The sequence below is a fragment of the Heliangelus exortis genome, chromosome 20, assembly GCF_036169615.1.
Source record: "Heliangelus exortis chromosome 20, bHelExo1.hap1, whole genome shotgun sequence".
In the NCBI taxonomy this organism is placed as follows: Eukaryota; Metazoa; Chordata; class Aves; order Apodiformes; family Trochilidae; genus Heliangelus; species Heliangelus exortis.
In genome coordinates this window covers 1132663-1158325 of record NC_092441.1, presented here as the reverse complement: position 1 = coordinate 1158325, position 25663 = coordinate 1132663, and the positions used below count along the sequence as shown (strand labels likewise).

Here is a 25663-nt window from a genome sequence, read left to right as displayed (position 1 = left end):
CCATCTGTCCATCTGACCCTGGCCCTGTCCATCTTTCCATCCTCATACGTGTCTGTCAGTCCCTCCCTCCCTCTCTCCCCCCCTCCCTCCCTCCCCCCCTCCATCCATCCCTCCCTCCCTCCATTCTTCCCCAAGACAACCTATGCAGCCTCCCTATGTCCGTCCGTCCATCCATCCATCCGTCTGTCCGTCCCTCCCTGCCCCCTTTCCCCCCCTCTGTCCCCGCAGCCGTCCCCCTGTCCCTCTGTCCCCCCCGCTCCCGCCGCCAGGGGTCAGTCCCGCTCCGCCGCTCCCACCGCACGACGTGAGTTTGCGGGGTCTCAGCTCGGCGGGGTCGGGGGGCGGGAGAGAGAGAGCAGGACAGGCCCCACCCGGGACTCCCTATTACAGCCCCCGCACCCCTTGTCCCATGATTTCCTCCTACCCCAACCACCCCTCTCGCCCCGCAGCCCCCCCAGAATTCCCGCAGCTGCCGGTGTGCGGGAAAGGGTTAATCCCGGCCGGGTGGTGAGAACAAAAGGGCTCCCCGCCAGCCAATCAACGCCCGGAGCAGCACCTCGGCGCTCTCTGACTGGATGCTGATTGACCAATGGCGTGCGAGCTCCGCCTGCTGCTTTTCTGTCCCCACGTGGGGGCGGAGCGCTCGTCCCCCCCCCCCCTTCCTGCTGCCCGCAACCCCCCAATGCACCCCCCAATGCACCCCCTGCCCGCACCCCCCAATGCACCCCCCTGCCCGCACCCCCTCAATGCAACCCCCCTGCCCGCTCCCCCCCCAAATGCACCCCCCCTGCCTGCAACCTCCTGCATGCACCCCCCTCTGCCCCCTGCCTCCCTGCCCCCTCCCTGCCTGCCCCCCTTGCTTGCACCCCCCTGCATCCCCCTTTCCTGCAGCTTCCTGCATCCCGCCTGCATCCTCCTCCCGCCTCCCGCAGCCTCCCTCCCCTTCCTGCAGCCCCTACCTCCTTCCCTCCCTCCTCCTCCTCCCCCCCGGGGGATGAAGAGTCCGGCCGCACCAGGAGGGAAACTGAGGCAGAGCCACGCGCAGAGCCGGCGCCAGCAACGGTTCATATATTTATTCATAAGCCAAGTTATCAATAAAAAAGTTCCATACTAAAAGGCCTTTACATAGAGTTTGCTGTTCATAAAACCTTTGTGTTTTTAATCCTTTTTTTTTTCCCTTTTTAAATTTTTTTATTTTTTATTGTCCTTTTTTTTTTTTTTTTTGTCTGCGCTTTTTTTGTTTTTTTTTTTTTTTTTTTTTTTTTTTTTTTTTTTTTGGGTGGTTTGTTTTGTTTTTAGTGTTTACACTGGAAAAGCCCCTGTACACATTTACAGCGCGGGCAGGGCTGGGCGGGACGGGCCAGCGTCCCCCCGCCACTGCGGCCACCCCGCTATTGCACTGGGGCCGGGACCCCCGAGGGGGGGGGAGGGAACCAGGACCCCCGGGGAGGGAGAGGGGAGTCCGCCCCACCAGCCCCCCCCCTCCCCGTGCCCGAGAGTGCCGGGGCCGAGCCCCCCACCCTGCCGCCACCTCCCCCCCTATATACAGCCCCCCCCCGTCCTCGTCCCAGCCAGGCTGGGGGACACAGTGCACTGAAACGGAAACGCGACCCCACCCCCCGAACCCCCCCACTCCCAGACCCATATTATTATTATTTTTTTGTTGTTGTTTGTTTTGTGTTTTTTTTTCTTTTTTTTTCTTTTTTTTTTTTTTTGTTGTTGGTTTCTCTTTGTTTTCCATAAAACTTCCCAGAAGAAATACAATATTTACAGGCAAAATAAATAGAACAACACACCTGATTTCTGCTTTACCTGCTGGCAAACAGTCAGAGGTACTAGGGAAAGTATGGCTTGTCGGGGGGGCTCCCCCCGCGGAGCCCCCCCTGTGCTCCCCCCCCTCTCCATCTTCCTCCAGGGCTTTGCATAAACCCCAGGAAGGAGCCCCATGGCAGGGGGGGTGTGCCTGGCCTTCTCCCCCTCCCCATTCCCAGGGGTGGGGGTCAGCAGAGGATGGGCACCCCCTCCTTGTCCCCGGGGGTGGGGGTCAGCAGAGGATGGGCACCCCCTCGGCAGTCACCAGCCGGCCGGTGGTGGGGTCGTAGGTGCCTGCCAAGTAGTAGAGGTCCTGGCGGTCCTGGTACCTCTTGCTGCGGGTCATCTGCTCGTAGTGCTCCCGTCCCACCACCTGGCACTTGTGGGAGATGGTCTGCACGTCGTTCTCGTCCTCATGGCACGACTGGTACAGGGCGTTCTGCCGGGGGGTGACACACACACACACCCCACAGTGTCACCAGCAACCCCTCCGCTGCCACATCACCCCCCTCCCACCCCACCCTCCCCAGCCCACCCCTCACCTTGCCGTCGCTCTGCCGCTTGCCCAGCTTGGTCTCCTCGGGGTGATAGAACCACTTGACCTTGACCACCATGTTGCTGCCCCAGGACTCCCACATGCTCTCGATGCGGCCGATGTAGGGCAGGTTGGGCCTCCCCGCGGAGAGGAAGACGGCGCAGTCCCCCACACGCAGCGTCTCCTTGCCCCGCACGATCGCCTTGTAGAACAGCTTCCGAGCCTTCCCCTTCATGCCCCGACGCTGCCAAGGGGGAACGGGGGGGGGATCAGGGGGAGACCCAAAGATCCGGCCCGGTGAGACCCCCAGGAAAGCTGCACTGAGCCGAGTGGGATGGCCCCCGCCGCACCCGTCCAGCCCTGTGCACCCCAGTGCACCCAGTGCCACTGCTGGTGCGAGCAGCACCCTGAGCTGTAGCCCAGACACTCCTGTGCACCTCTGCACCTTGCCATACACCCATACTGGTTGGACTTGATCATCTTGAAGGTCTTTTCCAACCAGAATGTGCTGGCAGCTATGCAACCAAGCCTCACGCTCACAGGCACTCTGCCATGCACCTGAGCTCCTATGCACCAATGCACCCGTGCATGCACCCAGCACCCTGCATCTTCACTCATCCTCCCTGTCCACTCTTTCCCCCCCCCGGCCATGCTGAGACGTGGGTGCCTGCGGTGGGCTCCGGGGCCCAGCTCCATCCATACCTGCGTGGGGTTCCCCGACCACCTCCAGAGCTGGCGGGCGGGCAGGAAGGCAGAGATCTTTGGCCGGTTTTCCACCGAGGGCAGGCGCTGCCTCCGGGAGAACTCTTTGGCTTTGGAGAAGCTGAGGGTCTCCCTGCGCTTGAGCTTGGCCTTGGGGCCGGCGGCGGCGGCGGCCTTGGTGAGGAAGCAGCGCTGCGCGGTGCCGCCCTTGGAGCGCAGGGCATCCGGCTGCGCCAGCAGTGCCGGCACCGGGTGCGAGAGGCAGGTCTGGAGCAGCAGCGCCGAGTCCTCGTCCTCCGAGCTGTAGGAAGAATCCTCGTTGTCGGAGGAGCAGAGGCTGGAGGTGGAGCCGGAGCCCGAGCTGGAGGAAGTGGAAGAGCCAGAGGACGAGGAGGAAACCGAGAGGCGGGTGATGAAGCGCGAGGGCACCTCGGTGCCCAGCCCGCCCGCCTCCTCGTCCTCGTCCATGTCCGAGTAGGAGCTGTGACAGTCGCTGTCGCAGTTGAGGCTGAACTCGGCCTGGCTGGAGTATTTCCGCAGCGCCAGCCCCACTGGCAGCTGGTGCATGGGCGCCCGGCCCTTCCGATCCTTGCCGGCCAGCGCCGCGTGTCCGTAGCCGTGGCTGGACAGCGGCCGCTCCAACTTGGCCCCGAAGTCCTTCTCGGCCAGCAGCAGGGCCTTGCAGTTCTTGTTCTTGGGGGATGTCACCCCTTCATGGTCCAGCTTCACCAGGTACTCGCTGCCAGCCTTCCTCCGGCCGCTTTTGCCCATTTCTGCCTCCAACCTCTCGGCTTTTTTGGACCGCAGGAGTTTCTGGGCCGCCGGCAGCACCAGCCCGGCCCCGGCCCCGAAGGAGGCGTAGGAGCTGGCGATGCGGCTGAAGGAGTCGGCTCCGAAGCCGTTGCCGAAGACGGGGGTGGCAAGGTGGTGGTGGTGGTGGTGATGATGGACGGGGAAGATGGTGGCCTCCTTGGCCCGCAGCTTCTTGGCGCTGCCGTTGACCTGGAAGAGGTTCTGGAGCACGGCCGTGCTTTTGCTCGACGCCTTCCGCTTGGCCTGCGCCACGGCTGACCAGCTCAGCACTGGGCCCCCGCGCCGGCCCGGGAAGGGCTCGCTCAGCCCTGGTGCTTTGCTGCCCGACAGCACCTCTGCGGCTTTGCCTGGGGGGAGATGGGGGTCAGGAGGGGCTGGGGGCTGCCAGGGAGGACGGACAGACAGGCAGAGGGATGCTCTGGGGCTGCCCCATCCCTCCCTGCGGCCTCAGCTGCCTTCTCTTTTCACTCCTTGCCCTCAGCCCTGGACTCTTCCCTGCATCCAGCTGTACCCTGCTCCAACCCCTGCACCCCCTTTCCCTGCCTGTATCCCTGCCTCTATCATCCCCACCCCCCTGCATCCCTCACACCCACACTGGCCCCCCCAGGGGCTTCCCCACCACGTACCACTCTTCTCCTTGCCAGCTGCCTTCCTGCCCAGGCTGCGGGGGGGCTGGGGGCTGTCCCGGGGGTCTGGGCAGAGGCTGGGGGGCAGCTCCCCAGAGGGGGTCCCATCACCACACGATCGCTTCGTCCGCCGGCAGGAGCTGGAGACCAGCAGCGCTGGGGAGGGCTCGGTGCCTACAGCCAGAGCAGGGGGTCAGGGCCAGCCCTGCTCCCCCCCCGACCCCCCACAGCCCCCCACCCCACTTACACTGGATCTTGAAGTCGGGGGGCAGCAGGCGGATGTTGGAGACCGCGATGTGCCCCATGTCCCCATCATCAAACTCCACGGTCACTGCCTCGGGGTCCTCCTCCTCCTCGTCACTGGACGAACCTGCGGCACAGGGAAGGGGCTGTGGGGCTGTGGTCCTCAACCCACCCCCCTCGCACCCCCCCTAGCTGCCCCCCCAGCCCCCTCCTCACCTCGTACCACGTTCCCAGGATAGAGGCACCGGGATTTCTGGCTCCAGTAGGCGCAGACGCGGGTGCCGGGGGGAAGGCTGCGGCGTGACTGCGGCCTCACGTCCAGGACCTGCTGGGAACACGTGCTGGGTTTGGTAGGGCACGGAGACCCCCTCGGGGCCCCCCCTTGGATCCCCCCAGCCTGCTCACCGCCTCCTGCAGCAGCTGTTCCTGGGAGTAGATCCGCTGCCGGTTGCCCCGCTCACCCTCGATGATGATGCTGTAACTGGGGAGGGGGCACAGAGGAGGGGGCTCAGTGCCCCAGCACCCTACCGTGGCAGAGACCCCCGCCTCAGCCCCGCACCCATAGCAGGGACCCATGCACCCACAGCAGGGTCCCCCACCCATGGCAGAGACCCCCATCCCAGTCCCCTGCCCCACAGCAGGAACCCCTGCCCAGCCCCCCAGCCCATCAGAGCCCCCTGTGCCCCCCTCTCACATGTCGGGGGGCTGGACGGAGCGGACGCTGCCGGCGTAGAGCAGACTGTCCTCCTTGGGGATGAGGACGTGCAGCCCATCCCGCAGATCCTCCTTCTGGATGGCACAGGCGTGGGGCAGGGGGGAGCGGCGACCCCCCCGCCCAGCCCCCCCTGCCAGGCAGCCCCCTGCCTCCTCTTCCTCCTCCTCCTCCTCTTCTTCCTCCTCTTCCTCCTCTTCTTCCTCCTCTTCCTCCTCCGAGAAGCTGCTGTTGTCGTCGAAATCAAAGTCATCCTCCACGGCGAAGCTCTCCAGCAGCTTGCTGACTGCCCGGCCCTTGCACTGCAGGAGAAGGGGGCTCAAGGTGAGTGGGGGGGAACGTGGGAGGGGGTCAAAGTGCCAAGGTGGGGGTTTGGCCCCCCCCGGGCCTCTCACCTGCTTGCTGGCCACTTTGCTCTTCACTTTGGCCAACTTCTTGCCCTTGCTCAGGATGGTCTTGGCACTCCGAGGGGAGAGGGTGAGTGAGAGGGCCCCATTCTTCCGCTGTGGGAGGAGGGGGTGTCAGAGCTGGCTGGTGACCCCCTCTGCAGTGACCACAGCCCACCCGAGCCCCCCAACGACTCCAGCACCTCCAGCGTGTGCCTTGATGACCCCCCGCCTCCCCTCAGTACCCACAGCCTGGGCAGAGCCAGCACCCATCCCTCTGCACCCCACGGTCCCCATCCCTACAGTCCCATTGGATTCCCCAGCTCCTGCCGCCCTCAGTGCCACCCCCAGCCCCCCCCTGTGCCCCCCACTCACCCTCAGGGCTGCCTGCAGCACCTTGCTCTTGCGTGTCGCCTTCTTCAGCCTCTCGCTGGCCAGCCGAGCCCCCTCCTCCCTTGGCCCGCAGTGCCGGGGGTCTGGGGAGGAAAAGAGCCCACCAGGGGGGCCGGGGGTGCTGGGACCACTGGGTGCTGGTGGCCGGAGGCTCTCCTTGCCCTTGGCCTTCAGCTTCTTCTTGCCACCCTCTGGGCAGCCGCTTGTCTTCCTCCGCGTGGGCACCTTCTCCAGTTTGCCCGTCCCCGGCTTCACCGGCCGCCGCTTGATCTTCACCTCCCCCTCGGGGCTGCCCAGGCGGCAGGGACCTGAGGGGACGTGGGGACACACACATGTGGGGCTCAGGGGACACCCCGGGAGCCCATCCGGCATCTCCCGTGTCCCCCCAGCGTCCCCGTTACCGAGCAGTCCCTGCCTCTCCTTCTTCTTCTTGGCCTTCTCGTTGGCCTCCATCTTCACCACAGAGGACGGGGAGGGTCCCAGCACAGCCACCGGCACCGGAGGCAGCAGGGACAGACCTGGCCCCTCCTCACCCTCCTCGCTGTCCATGTCCCCATCAGGTTCATCTGCCAGAGGAGGGGGCAGCCGTGAGGGAACCCTGGGGTGGCCCCTGCACCCCACCACGCTTGGGGATGTGCTGCTTCCCCCTCCAAGACAGGACGGTGTGGGCTGGGGTACCAAGGGACCCTCTGGTGCAAGCCAACCCCTGTCTTGACCCCCTGGCACCCTCCAGCCCTATGCTGGACCCCTCCACCCCATGCCAGCCCTTCTATTCACACACCAGATCCCAAACTCCATCCCTAAGCAGAGCCCCAAGCCCCACACCAGCCTTGCCTTTGAAGCCCCCCAGCTGCCGGGGGTCAGGGTCCTGTGGTTGGTACTTGTTGGCCTTGGAGCTCTTGGGCCGTGACAGCTTCTTCTGGATGCGGCCACTGGGGTTGGGGTCTTTCCGTCGGAAGGGGCTGATGCCAGCAGGGAGTCCTTTGCTCTTCACCTTCTGCTTCAGCTGGGCCACCTTGTGGGCCACCTTGCAGGCCAGCTTGCCCTGCGACCCGCTCTTCTTGCACCGCACCTTCTCCTGGGGGGGGCACAGGGAGGCTCGGGGGGAGCTCAGGACCCCTCCCCTGGCCCTGGGGTGGTGGTCGCTGGCAGAGGGTCCCAAACTCACCGAGGAGCCCTTAAGACCACCAAATGCTGCCTCAGCCAGCTTGCTCCTCTTCTTCTTGTGCTCAGGGTCCCCCCGCAGCTCGGCACACAGCAGGGACAGGCTGGTCTTCACCGCCCTGGTGGGGAGCAGGGGGGGCACAGTGCCAATGGATCCCCATGGGCTGCCACCCCCTGAGGGACCCGACACACTCCCAGTGGACCCAGCACTCCTGGCAGGATGGATCCTGAACACCTCAATGGACCCAGAGCTCCCTGATGCATCCTGCACCCCTTGGGTGGACCCCCATGGGATAGATACTGCACCCCTTGATGAATCCTGACCCCTCTGGGAAGGATCCAGCACCCCTGGATGGATTCTGTGCCCCCCAGATAAATCTGGAACCCCCTGTGGTGGATCCAGCACTCCCAGACTGATCCTGCACCTCTGGATTGATACCACATCCCCAGCTGCCAGCCCCCACTCCCCCTCCTCCCCCCTCCCCATAACCTTCACTCTCTCACTAATGTTTTGCGACATAAAACCTGGAGATTAATTTTTTTTTTTCCCCCCTTCCCCTCCGTCTTAATTGAAGGAACCATTTAGTGCAGATTTAACTGTTATGACCGAGCTGGGGGGTGCTGAGGGGGGGGCCCTGTGCGTGCACACGCGTGTTTGGCCTCGCTCGGAGGATTTATGCAAATGGGTCTGTCGGGAGAGGCAATTTGTAGCAGAGAAGGACAATTATCCTGGCCCGGGAGTGGGGGGACGGCAGCTAATGGGGAATAATAAAGCGCCGGCAGCGCCGAATGCTGCCGCGGCGTGACCGATGGGTTGGTACGGCACAGAGAGAGCGGGTTGTATGCCAGCGAGGGGGGGACACAGTGCCAGCAAGAGGGGGGACACAGTGCCAGCAAGGGGGGGGACACGGAGCCAGCAAGGGGAACACACATAGCGCCACCAAGCCCCCTCCCCGCAAGCAGGTCAAGAGCAGGAGAGCCCCAAAACGCCATAGGGGATGCACCGGAGCGGCCCCCCCAGCACCGTCACTGCGCCACGGGGGTGTCTGGACAAACCCCCCCAGTCCCTGGGGACACGTGGCGCCGGTCACTCACTTGACCTTGCGGCTGTCAGCCCTGCCCAACGTGCTGGAGTGTTTGCGCTTCCTCGGCCGCCCCGGCCCACGCCGCGCCGGGCTCCGGCAGCTCTCATCACGCCTGCAGCCGTGGCGAGACGCGGGGGGGACACCCTGAGCCATGCAGCTGGGGCTCCTGCACCCAGCTGGGCTGAGCACCGGCACAAACTCATTGCACTGATGACCAGCATTGCTGTCAGCACTCCTTGGCTTCCCCACAGGCTGCCACCCCCTAGACCACCCAGCCTTGGGACCTGACGGGGATGGGGACAGGGATGGGGACAGGGACAGGGATGGGGACAGGGACAGGGATGGGGACAGGGACAGGGACAGGGATGGGGACGGGGACAGGGACAGGGACAGGGACAGGGACGTACTCGTGGTCGTGGCGCCTCTGCAGCTTCACCAGCTCCCGCTGCTTCTCCTTGTAGCGGCGCTGGAGCTCAGCCAGCCGCATCCGCACCTCCACCTCCTGCGTGTTGAGCTGCTCGATGGCCGCCTTCAGGGGACAAACCTAGGGGACACGGATGGGGACAGAGGTTGGAGGGGGGGTGTGCAGCTCACGGCACCGGAAGCCTCAGCCCACCCCACCCTCAAGGCTGAGACCGGGCACAACTCATCACCCCCCGTCTGCGGGCAAGCAGACACTCACAGCCTTGGTCTTGGGTGTCCAGGTGTACTTGCGCCGGGGGACACGGGTGCGGGGCGGGGGGGAGGCGGGCAGGGGGCTGAGGGCTGGGGGGCTGCTCTCCCGCCCCGCTGCTTCCACCAGCGACCAGGCGGCTGCTACCGTGGCCAGGTTCTGCAGGTTGAAGGCCAGGAGGTCCTCGGGTTCGTCCTGCCCTGTGGATCAGTACAGGCAGGGGGTCAGTGGGGACGGGACACGCCAGGGATGGGTCACACTGTGGGGTGCCACGGGGTGGCCGTGGGGTCAGGGAAGGGGTGTTGGTGGGGCCGGGTGTGTGTTATCAGCCAGCGATGAGGTCATCAGCCAGCGATGATGTCATTAGCAAGCAGAGCCAAGGCGGTGACACGTCCTCCCACCCCCCTGCTGTGGGGTGAGCAGTGGGGACGGGGGCCCCACGGCCACCCCCCTCCTCACAGCATCACGGACCCGCCATTGCCACACGCCTGCCCTGCGCCACGCGGCTGCCGCGGCGTTGGGCACACGCCAGGACAGACGGACGGATGGACGGACACAGCCTTCCCCCGACAGGGCCTCCGGGATTCCCTGGGGAAGCTGAGCCGGGAGGGAATCCCAGCGCCTGCCCGGAGCCAGTGCTGGAGCAGAGCCCCGGGCTGCGAGAGAGGCCTGACTGGGGGGCACCACAACGTGTCACCAGTGCCACAACACGTCACCAGCACCACATCACACCTCGGCCCCGCAGCACCGGCTCACAGGCAGCCACGCGCTGCAGACAGGCACAGAGCCCTGCACTGCCAGCACACGTGTAACCCTGAACATGGAACATACGTGTAACCCTGTGCCACCCACACGCCACAACACGTGTGCTGCCCTGCACATGCAGCGGAGCCTCCGGAGCGAGGTGAATGCTCGTGCAGCCCTTGCACCAAAACTGCCCCTGCAGCCCCCCCCACCCTGCCGGCATGCAGGCAGCTGATGCCAGAGCTGGACACTGCCCACAGCACCCACAGCACTGCAGGCAGCACCGGGGCACAGAACCACAGAACGAGAGGCACAAGGGTGTAGGGGATGTCAGGACACCAGGGGTAGGGGGCACCAAGGGGAGTTGGGGTCCTGGGGTCCACTCACCCTCCATGGCCAGGTCGCAGCGGCGCCGGCGCAGCTCCAGGTCAGCGAGCTCGCTGAGCAGGGCGATGCCGGGGATCCCTGAGGGGTGGGGGGCAGGCGATGGAGGGGCAGGGGGTGGCTCCCCAGGTGACTCCAGCGCTGGCAGCTCCCCCAGGTCGATGCCAGCAGCGATCAGGGCATCCAGCCCACCCGGGCAGCCCGGCCGCCCAGCATCGCCATCCTCCTCCTCGCAGCTGCCCTCCAGCTCGGAGACTTCGCTCTCGCCCTCCTCCTCTTCCTCCTCCGGGGCGGGGGGCAGTGGAGAAGCCCCTGCTGCAGGCAGTGGATGCTGCTGCTCCAGGGGGCTCAGCTCTGGTGGTTGCTCCTCGGTGTCCTCTGCAGCCGGAGGTAGTCCCGGGGCCAGGAGCAAGTGGTGCCGGTGCAGCAGCACCCCAGGACCCTCAGCCATGGCCTTCTCAGCCGGGGGCTCCTGGGGGGTCCCCGGCTCCCGCAGCCCCTCAGTGGTGGGGCTGAAGGTGCGGGACTGCTCGGGCTCAGCCGGGGGGGAGCCGGCGTGCAGCGTGTCGGGGTCGGCGGGTTCGGCTGAATGAGCCTCCGAGAAGCCGATGCCGGCGGCGGGAAAGCTGTAACCGGGGGGCAGGTCTGTGGGGAAGAAGGGGGAGATGCTCAGCAGGGACCCACCGAGACCACCCAGGCCACCCTCCTCAATCTCCCAGGTCCTACCTGGCTCCAGGGACTTGGGGTAGAGGCGGGGTGGCTGTCCCTCACCCCGTGCGTCCTCGCTGTCACTGCCCTTGCTGGGGGTGGGCAGGGGGCTGCCGGCGGGGGAGCGGGGGGCCACGGCAGAGCTGGTGGCGGGGCAGACGGGGAAGGGACAGGGGGCAGCAGGAAGGGCCACGGGGCACTTGGCCGGGGGGCGCAGGGCCGGGGAGTGGCAGCAAGGGGACAGCTTGGGGGGGCCAGGGGCCACCGGGGACAGGCCCTTGGCCGGGGGGTTTAAGGCAACTGCTTTGTGGGAGGGTTTGAGGGGCTTGTCAGGACCCCCCTCCTCCAGCTCCAGGGGCAGCTCCTCCGGCTTCCGCTGTGGGGACACTAGGGTCAGCACATGGCAGCCCCACAGCCCAGCCCCTGCCCCACAGCACAGCCCCACAGCCCAGCCCCTGCCCCACAGCACAGCCCATGCCCAACGGCTTGGCCCCAGCATCCCAGCTCACATGGCAGCACCTCACACCCCAGCCCCACATCCTGCACCCCCACCCAACCCCATATCCCTACCCCACACCCCAACCACAATCCAGCCCTGCATCTCATACCTAGCCCCACATCCTACCCCAACCCCAGCCCCAAATCCCTCACCCCCTGGTCCCGAGCCCCACATCCCACTGCACACCGTTCACCCCCAGTCCCATGGGCACCTGGACGTGTGCCTGGCGCTGGATCTCGAGGGCCTGGGCTGCCCGTTGCTGCTGCTGCTGCTGCTGCTGCTGCTGCAGGGCATAGAGCTCTTGCTGCCGCAGGAACTGGGAGCGGGGGTACACGGGCAGCTGCCCCGTGTGCTGCAGGTGGGCGCCGGGACCCCGGCCTGGGTACATGGGGGGCCACAGCGATGCCTGGTCCATCACCTCAGCTGGAAGTGGCAGCGAGTCAACAGGGGACCCACCTTGGGGTCACTCCACAGACCCGAATAGTACCCTCCTCCCAGCCCTGCAATCCTGGGAGCACCCCCAGGGGCCCCAGCTCCCACCCCTGCACCCCTGAAGATACCATCTCCCACATTTGCACCACCCAGGACACCATCTCCAACCTGCACCCCCAGCAGAATCCCTCACAGTCCCCCGTATCTCATCCCTGCATCCCCAGTATCTGCAGGGACCCCTATCTCCCACCCTACACCCTCAAAAACACCCACAAGGACCCCATCTCCCACCCTGCACCCCCAAGGACTCCACCTATCCATCTCCAACTCCCCAGCCCCCCCCAGTAGTGCCCCCAAGACCACCCCAGCACGGGCAGGTAGGGGGTTGCAGCAGCCATCCCCCTGCCCCAGGCTCACCCAGCGTGTGGGGGGTGCCGTGGGCAGGGGGCTCTGTGGGCAGGATGACGAGCTGGGCAGGGGGGTCCTGGGAGAGGGGGAAGACGGGCTGCATGGTGCTGGGCATGGAGGGGGGGAAGGCGGGCGGCAGGTTCTGGTGCAGTGCGGGGTGGCCGATGCCTGCGGGGCCAGGGGGGGGGCTGTCAGCATTGGCGTTAGGGGGCAGCCCCCCACTGCTAAGTGCATGGGGGGCCAGCAGCCCTCCCTCCCTCCCTGCTGTCAGCACTGACCGTAGGAGTGTCCCCCCATCCAGATGGAGGGGCTGCGGGTGCGGGGCAGCCAGTGCGGGTGTGCGGGGTGGGGGTGGGCAGCGGGGTCCCCCCCGAGCTGCCCTGCTGGCAGCGACGAGCCCCCAGCCATCATCAGGTGGGGGGTCAGCTCCCCGGGACACCCCCCTGATGGATGCATTCGGGCAAACTCCACCAGGTCCTTGTTGTCCCTGCGAGAAGAGCAGGGGAAGGGACACACACGAAGTATGGGACAGCCCTGGTGGGCAGGGACCCCCCCCAGCCGGGACCCCCAAGCCCCTCAACTCACTGGAGCAGGATGTCTCTCCCCGGCAGCCCCAGGCGCTCCTCGCAGAGCCGTCCCCGCTCCTCCTCTGCCTCCAGCTCCATCAGGTGCATGGGCCGCGCGGTGCCCGCTGTGCCAGGGACAGGACAGAGCTATCAGTGTGGCACCACCAAGCCCCCGACCGCCACCTCCCCACTCAGGAACCCCCTCACCCAGCTCCTTACCTTTGATTCCAGGAGCCGCTCGTCCCGGCCGCCCTGACCCACCGCTGCTGCCACCGTAGTTTTCGGGACGTCCCAGCGTGTCCTTCTGCCGCGCCACGGCCACCGCGATGCCCACGGGCGGTTGCCGCACCTCGCCCTCACCGGTGCCCAACCCCTCGTGCTCCCGGCCACGGGCACAGTCCGGCCGCTCCAGCTCCGGTTGTCCTTTTCCCGAAGGGAATTTGGAGTCCTGGTGGGCGCAGCTGCCCTTCACCCCCCCCAGCCCCACGAAGGGGGGGCCCTTCTGCCCCCCCAGCAGTGCCTGGTTGCTGTACTTCAGAAGGTTCTTCATGGCCGACACCTCGTCGGTGGCCGCCGGCACCTCCTGGCCCAACACTGGACCTTGGGGTATCAATGTCGCCGGCTGCAGACCGGCACCGAAGGGGTCCAGGTATGGCCCCTTCCTCTCCTCTGCCACGCTTAAGGGGGGCCCCTGGCCCTGCACCCCCCAAGGGGGCAGGGGGGGCCCCCCATAGCCCAAGGTGCTCAGCTCCAGGGGTTTGCGCTTGCCCTCGGCGCCGGCCGCCTCCACCTCGGGGTGCTGCTGGTGCCGGATCCGTGCCACCTTCTGGGAGCCACCGGAGGGGGTGTCTTTGGGGGGACCCTTCTCTAAAGTGCAGCAGGAGGGGCCGACCCGTGAGCAGTTGGGCGCTGGTGGCACCTCGAAGTAGCCCTTGTCCAGAGCACCCTTGGGCGCCGGAGCCCGGCTGGCAAAGGGGGGACCCTCGGTTGACCCCCCACCCAGGTACTCCAGCCCCTTCAGACGGGTGCCGGGACCCCCCCAGTCCAGCCGCCGCTCCGCCGGGCCCTCTGCCTTCAGCGGGTGGTGGAAGTGGCCACCGTAAGCGGCCGGGGGCTCGGCCCCCACCTCAGCGTGCCGCTCCTTGCCCTCGGCAGGCTCCTGGAAGGAGCGGCTCTTGTCCGTCAGGTGCCCCACCGAGGGCACCAGCGTGGCCCCGCTCAGCTTCGGCTCCGGCAGTGGGCACAGCACCTCGGCACCGGCGTGGAGCTGCAGGCAGGGGAAGGAGCCAGCAGCGGGGCCCAGGGGTGCCGGTCCAGCGGGCACGGCATAGGAGACGGCGTGGTGCAGCATCTGCCGCCGCTCCAGGCACTCGCCGTAGGGTTGGGGGGTCACTTCTGGCCCCCCCGGCTCCCGCTCGCCCCGGCACGGTTCCTTGGCGCTGCAGCGACCGGCGCGGGGCAGGGCGCTGCCGGCACAGCTGGGCAGGACGGCACGGCCGGCGTCACCGTCCAGCCCCTTGGCACCCAGCAGGCAGGAGGCCAAGTGCTTGGGGCGACCCTCGGCAGACCCCCGGGGGGGCAGCCCCTCCTTGCAGTGTCCCTCCGGCGGCACCGGCAGCACCGCCTTGTGCCGCTCCTTCGGGTCGTCCTCGTGCGGTCGCTCCTTGGGGTCCCCCCCTTTGCCCACCTTCTCCTTGCCCGCCAGGAAGCGTTCGTAGTCCTTGGGGGTCTTGGGCAGGGGTCCCCCAGCATCCCGCTGCTCCCGGCTGCAGGAGCTGGCGGGGGGCCCGGGGGCGGCGCGGGCGATGCCGGGGAAGCCGTGGCCGGTGGGGAGCAGGGCGGGCTGGGCGGGAAGGTTGCGCAGGTAGAAGTTATCTGGAGGGGATGGCAAAGGGTGAGCCCCCCGCGGACCCCTGCCCAACGACACCGCGGGCCGGGTGACCACCACCGCGGCTGTGCCAGTGCCACGAGTCCCCGCTAACGAGCGCAGGGGGAAGGCACGGACTAATTAGCTCTGTTTCCCACCCAAACAATGTTCCCTATTAAGCTCCCGCCACAATATTGTGAAAAGCAAGAGCGGCGCTGGGCTGGGTGCCCACCAACCCACACCCCCCCGGGGGATCCAGCGCTTGCTCCGGCACAGGACCCTCACCCTGGGCACAGGGACAGACACTGAGCACCCCCATCTTGACCCCTGGCATGGAAATAGGCACCAAGCCCCCACACCATGCCTGGATGGGGGTGTGTACCCCCACGGGGAACCCCAGACACCCCCAGGGGTGGCACCGTGCCAAGACCCCGGTACCTGCCTTTCTGGCTGTCGTAGAAGCGGTGCTGGCTGTAGAGGACGTTGCTGTTGCCATGGTGGTCCAGGTGGCTCATGGGCAGGAAGGTGGAGGCCAAGCTCCCAGAGAAGCGGGGATACCCTGGGGCTGGGGGGCACGGCGGTCAGGGGGACCAGGGAGCATGCAGCCCCTCTGAACGTCCCTGTGCCATACCATGGCACACACCACACCAAAACCCACCCCAAGCTGAAACACTTTGCCGGAGCTGGTCATGTCCTCTGGGCTAGGGGCCCCCCAAACTCTTCTGGAGCTGCTGCTGGGCTGAGACCCCCCCAGACTCGTGTCAGCAGTGGCTCGGCACGGCCCTTGCTCTCCAGTGGGCTGTCGGTCAGTGGCACTACCTGTGTGTCCCCCCCCCGGACCCTCCTGCACGCCGGGAGCCAACTGGCAGCTGGTCAAACTACCAGCTGGGCTGGCTGCCAGGGCCCCACGCCAGAACCACCGCCCCGACCTGGGAGGACGAGGACACTGGAGGGGCTGGGGGGCAGTGCTGGGCTGGGGAGAGCCCCCCTAATCTCACTGTGGGGGGGTCTGTTTAACCAGGGCTACCACCACACTGCAGCCTGACCCAGCACAGCGGTACCGGTTCCTGGCTCAGTGATGTGAACTGGCCCAGTCGCAGCCCAGGTTGAGATATGGGGTGGGGGGGCTGCAGCACAGCGTGAGCCCTCCTGGCCATTAGTCCTACTTGTGGGGGACTGAGCCCTGTCCCCACGGATGCCCCAGGGGCTGTGTGGTGCAGGCTGCCATCTGTGCCCCTCCACTGTCACCCACAAAGCTCACTGCGTGCCAAACACGTGCCACGACCACCCTGGGGTCTCTGTCACCCACCGGCACTGCAGGGAACCCCTGGCCACCCCATGGGAACCCCCCCCAGGGGTGCTGCCCCCCCTCCATCCTTTCCCTGGCACCTGCTCACCTTCGTGGGAGTGTGAGAACCAGATCTGGGAGGTGCTGGAGTGGGGTGCGCGGAATGCGGGCTCTGGGGGGGAGGCGGTGGGGCCGGCAGGGTGGCTGGGGCCCCCCGAGCCCAGACTGCTGCTCAGGAAGCCCCCCATGAAGGAGGAGGTGGGAGCACTCCCCATCAGGCTGCTGCCAGCTGTGGGGGGAGAGGAGAGAGTCAAGGGGGGCTACCCACAACCCCCCAACTTGCTGGGCACGCTCGTGTGCGAATGTTGCTTGTGCACGCGTGTCCCTGCCATGATCACACGTGTCCTCCTGCATGCCCCCCCCCCACATTTCCCCAGTCCCACCAGTCTGAACCACATTCGTGAGCATGCTGAGCACATTTGGCTGCCCCCCTGCCCTGCGCTTTCCCTGCACCCACGTGCAGCCTCCCCTGCAGCCCAGGGACCCCTGACACCCCCTGGGGAGACCTAACCCAGAGCTGCCCACCAGGGCCTGGCCACGAGGGGATGGTGGAACCACCTGAGCTGTGGGGGGAGCTCAGTCTGCCCCCCACTCTGTGCCTCTGCTCCAGAGTCCATGCGTGTGCTGACACGGGCTATGGCACGGCTCAGCACGGCTCAGCACGGCTCGAGGTGACACAGCACTGCTCAGCACGGCTTGACACGCCACACCATAGCTCAGCACCGTGTAACACTGCTCAGCATGGCTTAGCGCAGCTCGGCACTGCTGAGTATGGCCCGGCACGGCTCGGCACGGCTCGGGGCGGTGCGCGGGAGGCCGGGCTGGCGGTCATCCCGCCCGGGGCAGGAAGCAGTGCTCTGCTCTAAGCCGGCCCACGCTCCCCGGCTAATCCCCCCGGGATGCCTGGGGGATGAGTGTCGGGATGTGGTTTCGGGCAGCCCCGCTCCTTCCTGCGCCGGCCGGGCCAGGGGGGGCACGGCCGCACCCCGACCACCACCCTGGGAACCGGTACCGGACACGGCGGCCCCCGGACCGGTACCGGGGCGGTGGGCACGTCCCGCCGGGCGGCCGGGCCCCGCCGACGCGTCCCACAGGAACCGTGCCCGTGGGCAACCGCCCCGGCCCCGCCGTGCCGGGGGACCCCATGGCGGGGCGTGGGGCCGGCAGCGTGCCGGGCAGGGAGCCTAGGTTTCCAGAACGAGCCTTTTCTGGAAGCTGTGAAACAGCCTGTAAAAATATTCCCCCCCCCCCGCCTGGGTGGCAGTGGGGGCCGGGCTGGCGCGGGGTATCCCAGGGGGGCCGCGGCTCCCCACACCCCCACAGCTGACTCACGGCCCCTGGCACTGCCGGGTCCCCCGGCACACACTGACCCTGCGGCCAACAACACCGCTCCCACCCCCGGAGCCCCTCACACGGCACAGCACGGCACGGCTCGGCACAGGGCACAGCCAGAGAGGCTCCCCCCCCTCCTCCCCAGCTCTGCTCCCCCTCATCACTGCCAGCAAGTACAGGAAAGGGTCCCTGAGACCGCACGCAACTCATCACACGAGCACCCAGCAGTGCAGATGTGGGATCAGCTGCCAGCACGGGGCAGGTGGGCTGAGGGTCCCACCCTGGCCCCCCCAGCAGTGTCAGCGGGAACTCCCTGGCCCAGATCCCCGTGGTCAGCACCGTGAGTCACCCCCAGCTCCAGCAGTGCGCAGCCAGCAGGAAAATCCCCCCTGTTGGGTGCCAGCATAGTAGGGAAGGTGGCCCAGCTATAGCTGCGAGCCCTGGGCTATGTGGGGGCTTCACACCTCATACCCACACTGGGAACTTCAGCATGGCCACAGCTGGCCGGCCCTGACCACCCCCACCATGACCCCGGTGACACCACAGATACCAAGACAGACCCTGGGGTGTGGCCAGGCAGGGAAACTGAGGCAGGGGAGGAGGTGTGCCAAAACTCACGTTTTGTGCTGGTGGCACTGGGACCCCCCAGGTGAGGCAGGAAAGGGTTAAGAGGGAACCGAAACTGTTCCTCCCCATTAGCAAATCACAGCCAGGGGCTTTTTGGCCCCAAATCCACAGAGAGTCACACATGTGATGAGCATGTCCAGTCTCAGCACAACCCCAGTGGCAGCACTAGGGAAGGACGCAGCTGGGACTTGGTGGGAGGCAGCAAGGGGTGTTTCCCCCCACACCCCAAGCCACTCTTTGCCCCTGTGCTGAGTGCTGCACAGACAGGAATGTGCCGGGAAGAGGGAAAGTTTCCCCCACCAGCAAGCAGGGACAGGGGGGGTGCAGCCCCACAGGGGGGTCACTGGACTGGGGGCCAGTAGCAAGGTCCCCAGGGCAGCACTGCTGGGAAACGGCGGGGGTCCCAGGCACCCTCTCCAATGCTGTCACCCCCTCCTGATCTGGAGGGTGAGGGCTGCACCTTGGGATTTTGGGGCTCCGTTTGGAAGAGGGGGGTGGTGCCCCAGTCCCAGTCATGGTAGTGTCAGGGGGGACGTGCATAGGGTTGAGTTACTCCCTTGGCTATTTTGGGGCTGGAACATTCCTGGCGGGGCCGCACACGGTGACGCCGGGAGCTGGCAGGGACCCCCCGCGCTGTGTCCCCCCAGTCCTGAGGAGCCGCCACTCCCCTGCTCTCCCCCGCCCCCTCCAAAACCCTCCACGCGCTTTGCAACCCACACGTCCCCTTTAAATATTTGGCAAATAGGAAATAAATGTAATATAATTTCCCCGGTGTTATAATTTAAGATTAATCCATATTGTTATGGCACTAAATAAACGTGGCGGTATCGAAACGCCGCTCAAACGAGCTTGACGGAGTGCCAGCAGCGCAATTAAAACGTTATCCGATGGGTAATCACACGGCAGCCGCGCCGTGCTAAGTGCCACTTGCAAGCTGGCGGCCTTCGAGGGGACGTGGGGGGGGGGCGAGGGGCTGAGCACACTTGCACACTCCGGGGCCACACGCTGCACGCTTGCCGGGGGTCCGTGCCACCGCAAATTTGCACGCTGCGCGCTCGCACGCTCACCAGGGCCGTGCGTGCTGCTTGCACGGGGCTCGCGGGGCTCATGTTCATCACTCTGTGCGTGCTCCTTGCACAGCTGGCATGTGCTGCTCGGTGCACGCCACTTGCACAACTTGCACACGCAAGTTGCAAAGCCCAGAGGCGGTTTCGGGGGGAAGCCAGGGAGAGCTCCACGGGTCCTTCTGTCCCACCTTGTAGGGGCCCAGTGGCATGGGGTGGCCAAGCACGTGCTCTCCCCTTCCACAGGAACCCCCAAAAACTTGAGAGCTTGCAGTGACCCCACCGCCCCGGTGACCCCCTGAGAAGCACTGCACTCACAGGGGTCTGGATGACCCCTGAAGGGCTGAGGGCTCATCCCCACCTTCCCTCCACAGCTGGGGGACCCAGCAAGGCTGGATCTTGCTCTGGGGTGATGCTGTGGGGCAGGGGGTGGGCAGGGAGGGGATAGGAAGGGAGGGAACAGGAACGGGGTGCAGGCAGCGGGTGCAGAGGGGCAGGCAGGGCCGTGCTGTGCCCATCTGTTTCGCTTTACGGGGCGGATAAAGAAGAACTCCAAGAATGAGATTATGGGGCGAGTGTTTATTTACTGCTTGGGGGGTGGTGGTGGCGGGTGTGTGTGTGTGTGTGTGTGTGTGTGTGTGTGTGTGTGTGTGTGTGTGTGCAGCCCGTGTGAATCGCTGCAGTCACCGAATCACCAAGTCCTGCTATTTTTGTTTTCCACTGTAATTCCCCACCAGCCTGCTGCAGATTGCCGCTATCGGGGCCACAAGACCAACCAGCTGCAGTTGGGGGGTGGGACAGGGATGCTCCAGGCCCAGGGGTCCCAGAGCTTCCCAGTTTGGGGCCACCAACACATTTACCAAGGGTGCCCGGGACTCGTGGCAGCTGCTGGTGTGCAGTGGCATTTCCACACAGATCGGGCTACTCCCGAACAGACGAGACGGCTGCAGGGTGATCCCAAGGGACGAGGGGCTCCCGTGTCCCCTGGACACACGTGCCCCACCCCAGCAGAAAGCAGCTGATGGGGAGCAGATGAGTTCATCCCCAAATCAGTTTTAACTTTAACACCTACTTTTTAAATCACAGCTGGGCCCCCATGCCGGGGCTGTGCCGCAGCCCCCCAGCCCCTCACCAGCCCCTGGCTTCAGTCACTAATGAGGAAGCTGCAACGTGGAGCGCTGGCAGCTGGCCCTGCGTCACCACCCCGGCTGGGGACCACTGTCCCCACCTGCCCCCCGATGTCCCCGAACCGTGCAGCACCCGCCTGGCAACTCAATCCGGGGAGGGGGACAGCTGTGGGAGCAGGCCAGACACCACGGCCACACGTTCACACGAACTGGGATGCACAACCACACCAGGACACAAACCGGCACCAGGACGCGCAAACCGGCACAGCCAAGCAGCCCCCCAGCACTGCCACGGTGGTCCTGGCAAAGCCCGGTGCAAGCCCCCCAGCACCGTTACACACCGACATACACCGAGGGCTCTGCCGTGGTGATGAACAGCCCAGCATGACCTCAACTCCGAAATAGTCCATAAAAACATCAAAAGGGTAAAGGAATCGAGGCCCCATCATCATCCTGGGCTCAGACGGTTTCTCACCTCTCAGCTCGGGGGGGGATATTGGGACCTTCGGCCTCTCTGGGTGTTGGGGTGGTGGGACCACAGCACCCAGATGGGCTGTGCCACCAGCAGCACCATGATGGGGTTACAGGGGCTGCACTCCGAGGGTCCCCGTCCCCCCCCCGGCACCGGGCAGGGCTGCGGCACTGTCTCACGCCGTCATTTGCACGGTCCCAGTGCCAAACCCCGGCGCAACCCGAAGCATTTGTTTGCAATAACCGCGTGGCCCTGAATTATGGCTTTAATAAAATCAAACTAAACAGTTTTTATCTCCCCTTCCCAGGGTGGCCTCCGGCCCCCGGCAAAGGCTCCTGGGAGGTGTAGTCCATCCACCACCAGGAGCCATTTGGGGGAGCGTGGCCGGACCACCCTTTTCTTGGGTGCCCCGGGCTGCCGCGTGCCGCGTCGGCCTCGCCACGGCCGCCCGGCAAACCGCTGCCCGCCTTTATTTGCTGGGTGGGGTAATTATCAATCATCGGCGTTAATTACCGCTCCACGCGCTGCCACGGCTGCCAGCCCGGTGGCACGGCCACGCCGCGGGGGACATTGGGGTGCTGGGCCTGGGGACCCCCCTCCCGCCGGCCCCGGCACCACACCAGGAACCAAATTATCATTTTTATTTGCTTGAGCGATGTTCCCAGCCGGGCGGGAGGCTCTGAGCACGGTTCGCCGGGAAGGGCTCTGGCTGTGCCGGCCCTGCCAAAGCTGGGAATATTTTTAGCTCTTTCTGTTGTTGGGTTTGGCTTCTCCTTTTTTTTTTTTTTTTTTTTTTTTTTTTTTTTTTTTTTTTTTTTTTTTTTTTTTTTTTAAGGCGAGTTTCTGCCGGGGTATTTTTAGCCTGATCCATGTTATTTTAACAACCTCCGTTGCATTCGGGCTCCCATGTGTCGCCCAGGCCCCGGCAGGCGCAAGGGTCCGGCCACCACCACAGGGACACAGCAAGAAGCCAGAGGGAAGCCAGCAGCACCCCAGCGTGGGGGTCCCCCTGAGATTCTCCCCCTTCCCATGGCCACTGCCAGCTGAGAGGAGCCAAGCCTCCATCCTGGTCCCCCACCCCGGGGACAAGCATCGACCCTTATTCACTCCCCCACAGCCCAAAGCAGGGGGAAAGTGGGGATGACCCCCCCCCAGCCTGGCAGTGTTCTTGGGGGGCTCAGCGGTGGTCCTGGGGGTTCGGGTGCCAGCACAAAGCGAAACCGCCCCGGCCGTGGGCCCGATCCGGCGCCGCCTCCCTGCACCCCCCGGTGCCCCCCACTTTCCACCTCCTTCCAGGAGCCCCCTCGCTGCTGTCACCCCCCCGCACCGGCCCGGCCGTGCCCCCCGCCCTAATCCACGCACTAATTGTAATCCCATTAAAGCAGATATAATTTTATTAGTATTCACAGCTCATCAAGGCGGCGACAATAACCGGCGCTGCCGCCGTGCTGCCGCGAGAAAACCGCCTGTGCCGGCGGGAAACGGGGGGGGCCCAGGCAGCACCGAGCCGGCACACCGGATCCAGCCCTGCTCCCACCGCACCTCCGTGCCCCAAGAGCTCAGCCACAGACCACCAACTCCCCGCTGCCTGCACCCTGCCTGCTGCCCGCTACACCCCCAGGACCCCCTCTTCCCCCCCATACTAAGCACCCCAACTTTGGGCAGCCTGCACCCCGCTTTACCCCCGCCGGGGCTCAGCCCGCACTCGCTGCCGCGGACAAAGCCGAGCGGGCAGCGTGCGCCATGGATGCCGGCGGAGCGACCGGATCCGGAGCTCCTCAGCCCAGAGTCGGCACGGCTGGCCGCACCACGCCGCGCTTTTGTCCCGTCTCCGGACAAGGACACCAGCTGCAAGGGGACACACACACACAGACACACACGCACACACACACGCACGCACGCACCTCGCAAACCCCTTCTCACCCTGACACTCAGGCGCTTGACATAGAGCCGGGGTTTGCCGGACCCGCCGCGGCCTCGCCCCGGCACCGCGGCACCGGCCCTGCACATAACGGCCTCCTTGTTTGCCCAGAAAGCGCTTCCCTGTCCGGGCACCATGATGGTGCCGGCACAGCCCCGGGGTCGCACCAGCAGAGCGGGGAAATACCCACGATCCCCCCAACACCCACCCCCCGAAGCCCCCTGACGCGGTGACAGCCGGGCTCGCCACAAAAGGAGAGGCCGAGCCCCCGGTGTGCTGGACCCCCGCCCGCCCCTCACCGCCGCCATTCCCCCCCAGCCCCTCTGACCTGTGTGCGTGGCCATGGAGATGGGTGCGGGGAAATACTTGGTGGGCTGGAAGTGTCCGGGGGGCTGCACGGCGGCACCGTGTGCCGAAGCCGCCACGCGCCCCGCGCCGTGCCGGTGGCCCAGGGTGCCCCGCTCCGACAGCAGCCGCGGTGGCGGGGGTGCAAAGTCACGGCCCTCCATGCCGGGGGCACCCACCCGCCCGCGTGCTGCCCGCGGGGGGCAGGGCGGGACCCCGACGGGGCTCCTCGGCACTGCCGGTGGTCCTCAGCGCCGCGGCGGGACGGGTTCGGTGGCGGCGTGCCGCTCCCTGCACCGGAGCTCCCGGCTCATCCTCCGTTCCTGGGGCAAGGGAAAGAAAGGAGAAGGTGAGAGCATGGCCAGGCCGGGGGGTGATGCCCCTCCCGTGACCCCAGGACCCCCATACACAGCTCCCCATCTCCCCAGTACACCCAGCAAACAGACCCCTTTTTTTCCAGTAACCCCCAGTGCTTGGGCCCGGTTTTCCCACCATCCCTAGAGTAACCCCCATTTCTCCCGGTTCACAGTCTCCAGTTTCCCCAGTAACCCCAGTGCCCAGATCCCCAGTAAACGCTTCCTTTTTTCTCCAGCAACCCCTGTACACAGTCCCCACTTTCCCCATCCCCGGAGCACAGCCCCCCTCCAGTTTTCCCAGTACCCGAGCCCCAGTTTTCCCAGTACCCCCAGTGCATGCGCCCCAGTTTTCCCAGTCCCTGAGTCTCAGTTTCCCCAGTACACAGCCCCCCTTTTCTCCACAATATCCTGTACACGGTTCCCGGTTCCGCAGCCATCCCCGGAGCACAGCCCCCCGCGATTTCCCCAGTACCCCCGGGCTCGTGGTTCCCAGTAACGCCTGTGCACAGACCCCCGATTTCTCCGGTACCTCCCGGGCACGGTTCCCGGTTTCCTTACCATCCCTGGAGCAAGCTCCCCCCAGTTTCCCCAGTACCCCCAGTTCACGGTCCCCTGTTTCCCCTGTTCACGGTCCCTCCCGGGGCTCGGCCCCGGCTGCCCTCCGCTCCCCGCCGCTCGGGCCCTTCTTTTCCTCTCTCCCCGGTGCACGGGCCCGGCTTTTCCCGGCAGCTCGGGCTCCGTCCAACCCCGATTTCCCCCCGATGCTCCAAGCGTGTTTCCCCGCTGCCCTTCCTCTCCCGGCCTCCGCGCTGCACCGGCCCCGCTTCCCCGTTGTCTTCCCGGTTGCTCGGGCCCCGCTTCCCGCCGCCCTCCCCGGTTCGCACAGCTCCGGTTGCCCGTGCACGGACCCTTCTCTCCACGCTTCCCCCCATCCCGGCTTGCCCGGCCCCGGTTGCCCCCCGGTGCCCGGCCCCGGCCCACCCGGGCATTGTTCTCGGGAGCGGCGGGGCCGGTGGGCCCGATCCGGCGGGGAGAGCGGCGGCGGCGGCGGCCGGGGCCGGGCCGGGCCCGCGGCGAACAAAGGGGCGCGGAACAGCGAGCGCGGACGGGGGCCCCCGACCCCCCCAGGGCCGGGGCTGCGCGGAGCCAGCGCGGGAGGATGGTGGGGGTCGAGGGGAGGGGGACACGCACGCTCGACCCCCCAAAAATAAGGGTTTTGTAAGTAAAAATCGGAGAAAAGGATGGTGGAAACGGCGATGTTTTTTCTTTCTTTTTCAAAGGGAGGAAAAATAGAAGGCTAAGAATTTTAAGGGGAAATATTTTAAGAAAAAGAGATTCAAGGGAAAATTATATGGGGTGTTAATTTAAAGCAAGAAAAGCTTTTGTGCAAAAATAAAATTTAAGGGCTGTTAATTTAACTCGAAAAATGTTCAGCGCAGAAAAATAAATAAGGGGAGTTAATCTAAAGCAAAAAGGTTTAATGTAAAAAAAAAATTCAAAGGGAATTAATTTAAGGCCGAAGCAATTGATGGAAAAAATATTCACGCAGAGAAGAGTCGATGGAAAAAAAATGTTTTGATGCAAAAAAAATGTTTTCACGCAAAAAATGTTTTGATGCAAAAAAAATCCCTTAGCGCACAAAATTTTTCGGCGGAGGTTTTTAAGGCTAAAAAGAATAATGTTTTGACGTAAAAATTATATGCAGAAAGGTATTTTATCGCGGAAAAGATAACGCGAGAAATATCTTAACGCCCAAAAATTCATAGAAAAATATCTTAAACCAAAAAAAAAAAAAAATAAAAATCACGAAAATGTTATTATTTTAATGCCAACAAATCAATGCAAAAAAGACAAAAAAAAAAAAAAAAAAAAAAAAAAAAGCAACCAAAAAAGAATAATACCAAAGCGGAAAAAATAAAAATAATGATAATAATAAAAAAAAAAAAATAAAAAAAATTACAATCACCCCCCCAAGCCCCGCCGCCCCGCAGCCCAGCGGCGCGCTCGCAGTCACTTACCGGAGGGGTGCTGCGGTCCCGCCGGGTGCGCAGCGTGCTCCTGCCGGTGCCCGTGCACTGCCCATGCACCGGCTGCTCCTGCAGCAAAGGGAACCGGAGGGGGGGGGGGTGGGGGTGTGGGGGGGGTGGGGGGGGGTGGGAAGCGGAGGGGGGGGGGGTGGGGGGGGGGGGGTTGGAAAGGCGGGGGGGTGGGGGGGAGGTGGGGGGGTAAGGGGGGGGGACCCCGCCGCGCCTCCCCGCTCACGCCGCGCACTCCGCCGGGCGACGCGCCCCGCATGCTAATAAGCGCGTGCCCCCGCGC

At 65.2% G+C, this 25663-nt stretch overlaps 2 protein-coding genes across 4 annotated transcripts in view; one reads left to right on the top strand and one right to left on the bottom strand.

Annotated features, from left to right (window-relative positions):
* The window catches only part of SLC38A10 (solute carrier family 38 member 10), an 82076-nt gene that overhangs the window by 19526 nt on the left and 36887 nt on the right, over positions 1-25663 (top strand). The window lies entirely within an intron of this gene.
* Positions 1059-25475, bottom strand: BAHCC1 (BAH domain and coiled-coil containing 1). Of its 3 annotated transcripts, XM_071764707.1 has the most exons (27): positions 25363-25475; positions 22972-23311; positions 16150-16329; positions 15195-15317; positions 13105-14760; positions 12905-13010; positions 12598-12806; positions 12329-12487; positions 11691-11902; positions 10999-11356; positions 10276-10917; positions 9154-9344; positions 8879-9015; positions 8482-8583; positions 7391-7505; positions 7057-7300; positions 6624-6788; positions 6205-6530; positions 5839-5946; positions 5426-5745; positions 5137-5212; positions 4948-5056; positions 4736-4858; positions 4489-4662; positions 3050-4209; positions 2355-2591; positions 1059-2251 (listed from the first exon to the last, which is right to left on the bottom strand). In XM_071764707.1, exons 2-27 carry the CDS (start codon positions 23150-23152, stop codon positions 2045-2047), a joined length of 7620 nt encoding a protein of 2539 aa, XP_071620808.1. In that variant the 5' UTR covers positions 23153-23311; positions 25363-25475; the 3' UTR covers positions 1059-2044. The 3 variants fall into 3 exon arrangements, with proteins under 3 accessions (XP_071620808.1, XP_071620809.1, XP_071620810.1); XM_071764708.1 differs by lacking the exon at positions 8482-8583; XM_071764709.1 differs by lacking the exons at positions 22972-23311; positions 25363-25475 and having other exon boundaries at positions 15191-15317; positions 16150-16272.

Excerpts from the sequence above, each read along its gene's own strand:
- BAHCC1 (XM_071764707.1), bottom strand. The coding sequence starts at position 23,152 with ATGGAGGGCCGTGACTTTGCACCCCCGCCACCGCGGCTGCTGTCGGAG. Across the intron at positions 12,488-12,597 it reads GATGGGGGGACACTCCTACG|GCATCGGCCACCCCGCACTG; the intron begins GTCAGTGCTGAC and ends CTGGCCCCGCAG. Across the intron at positions 9,345-10,275 it reads CTGCGACCTGGCCATGGAGG|GGCAGGACGAACCCGAGGAC; the intron begins GTGAGTGGACCC and ends ACTGATCCACAG.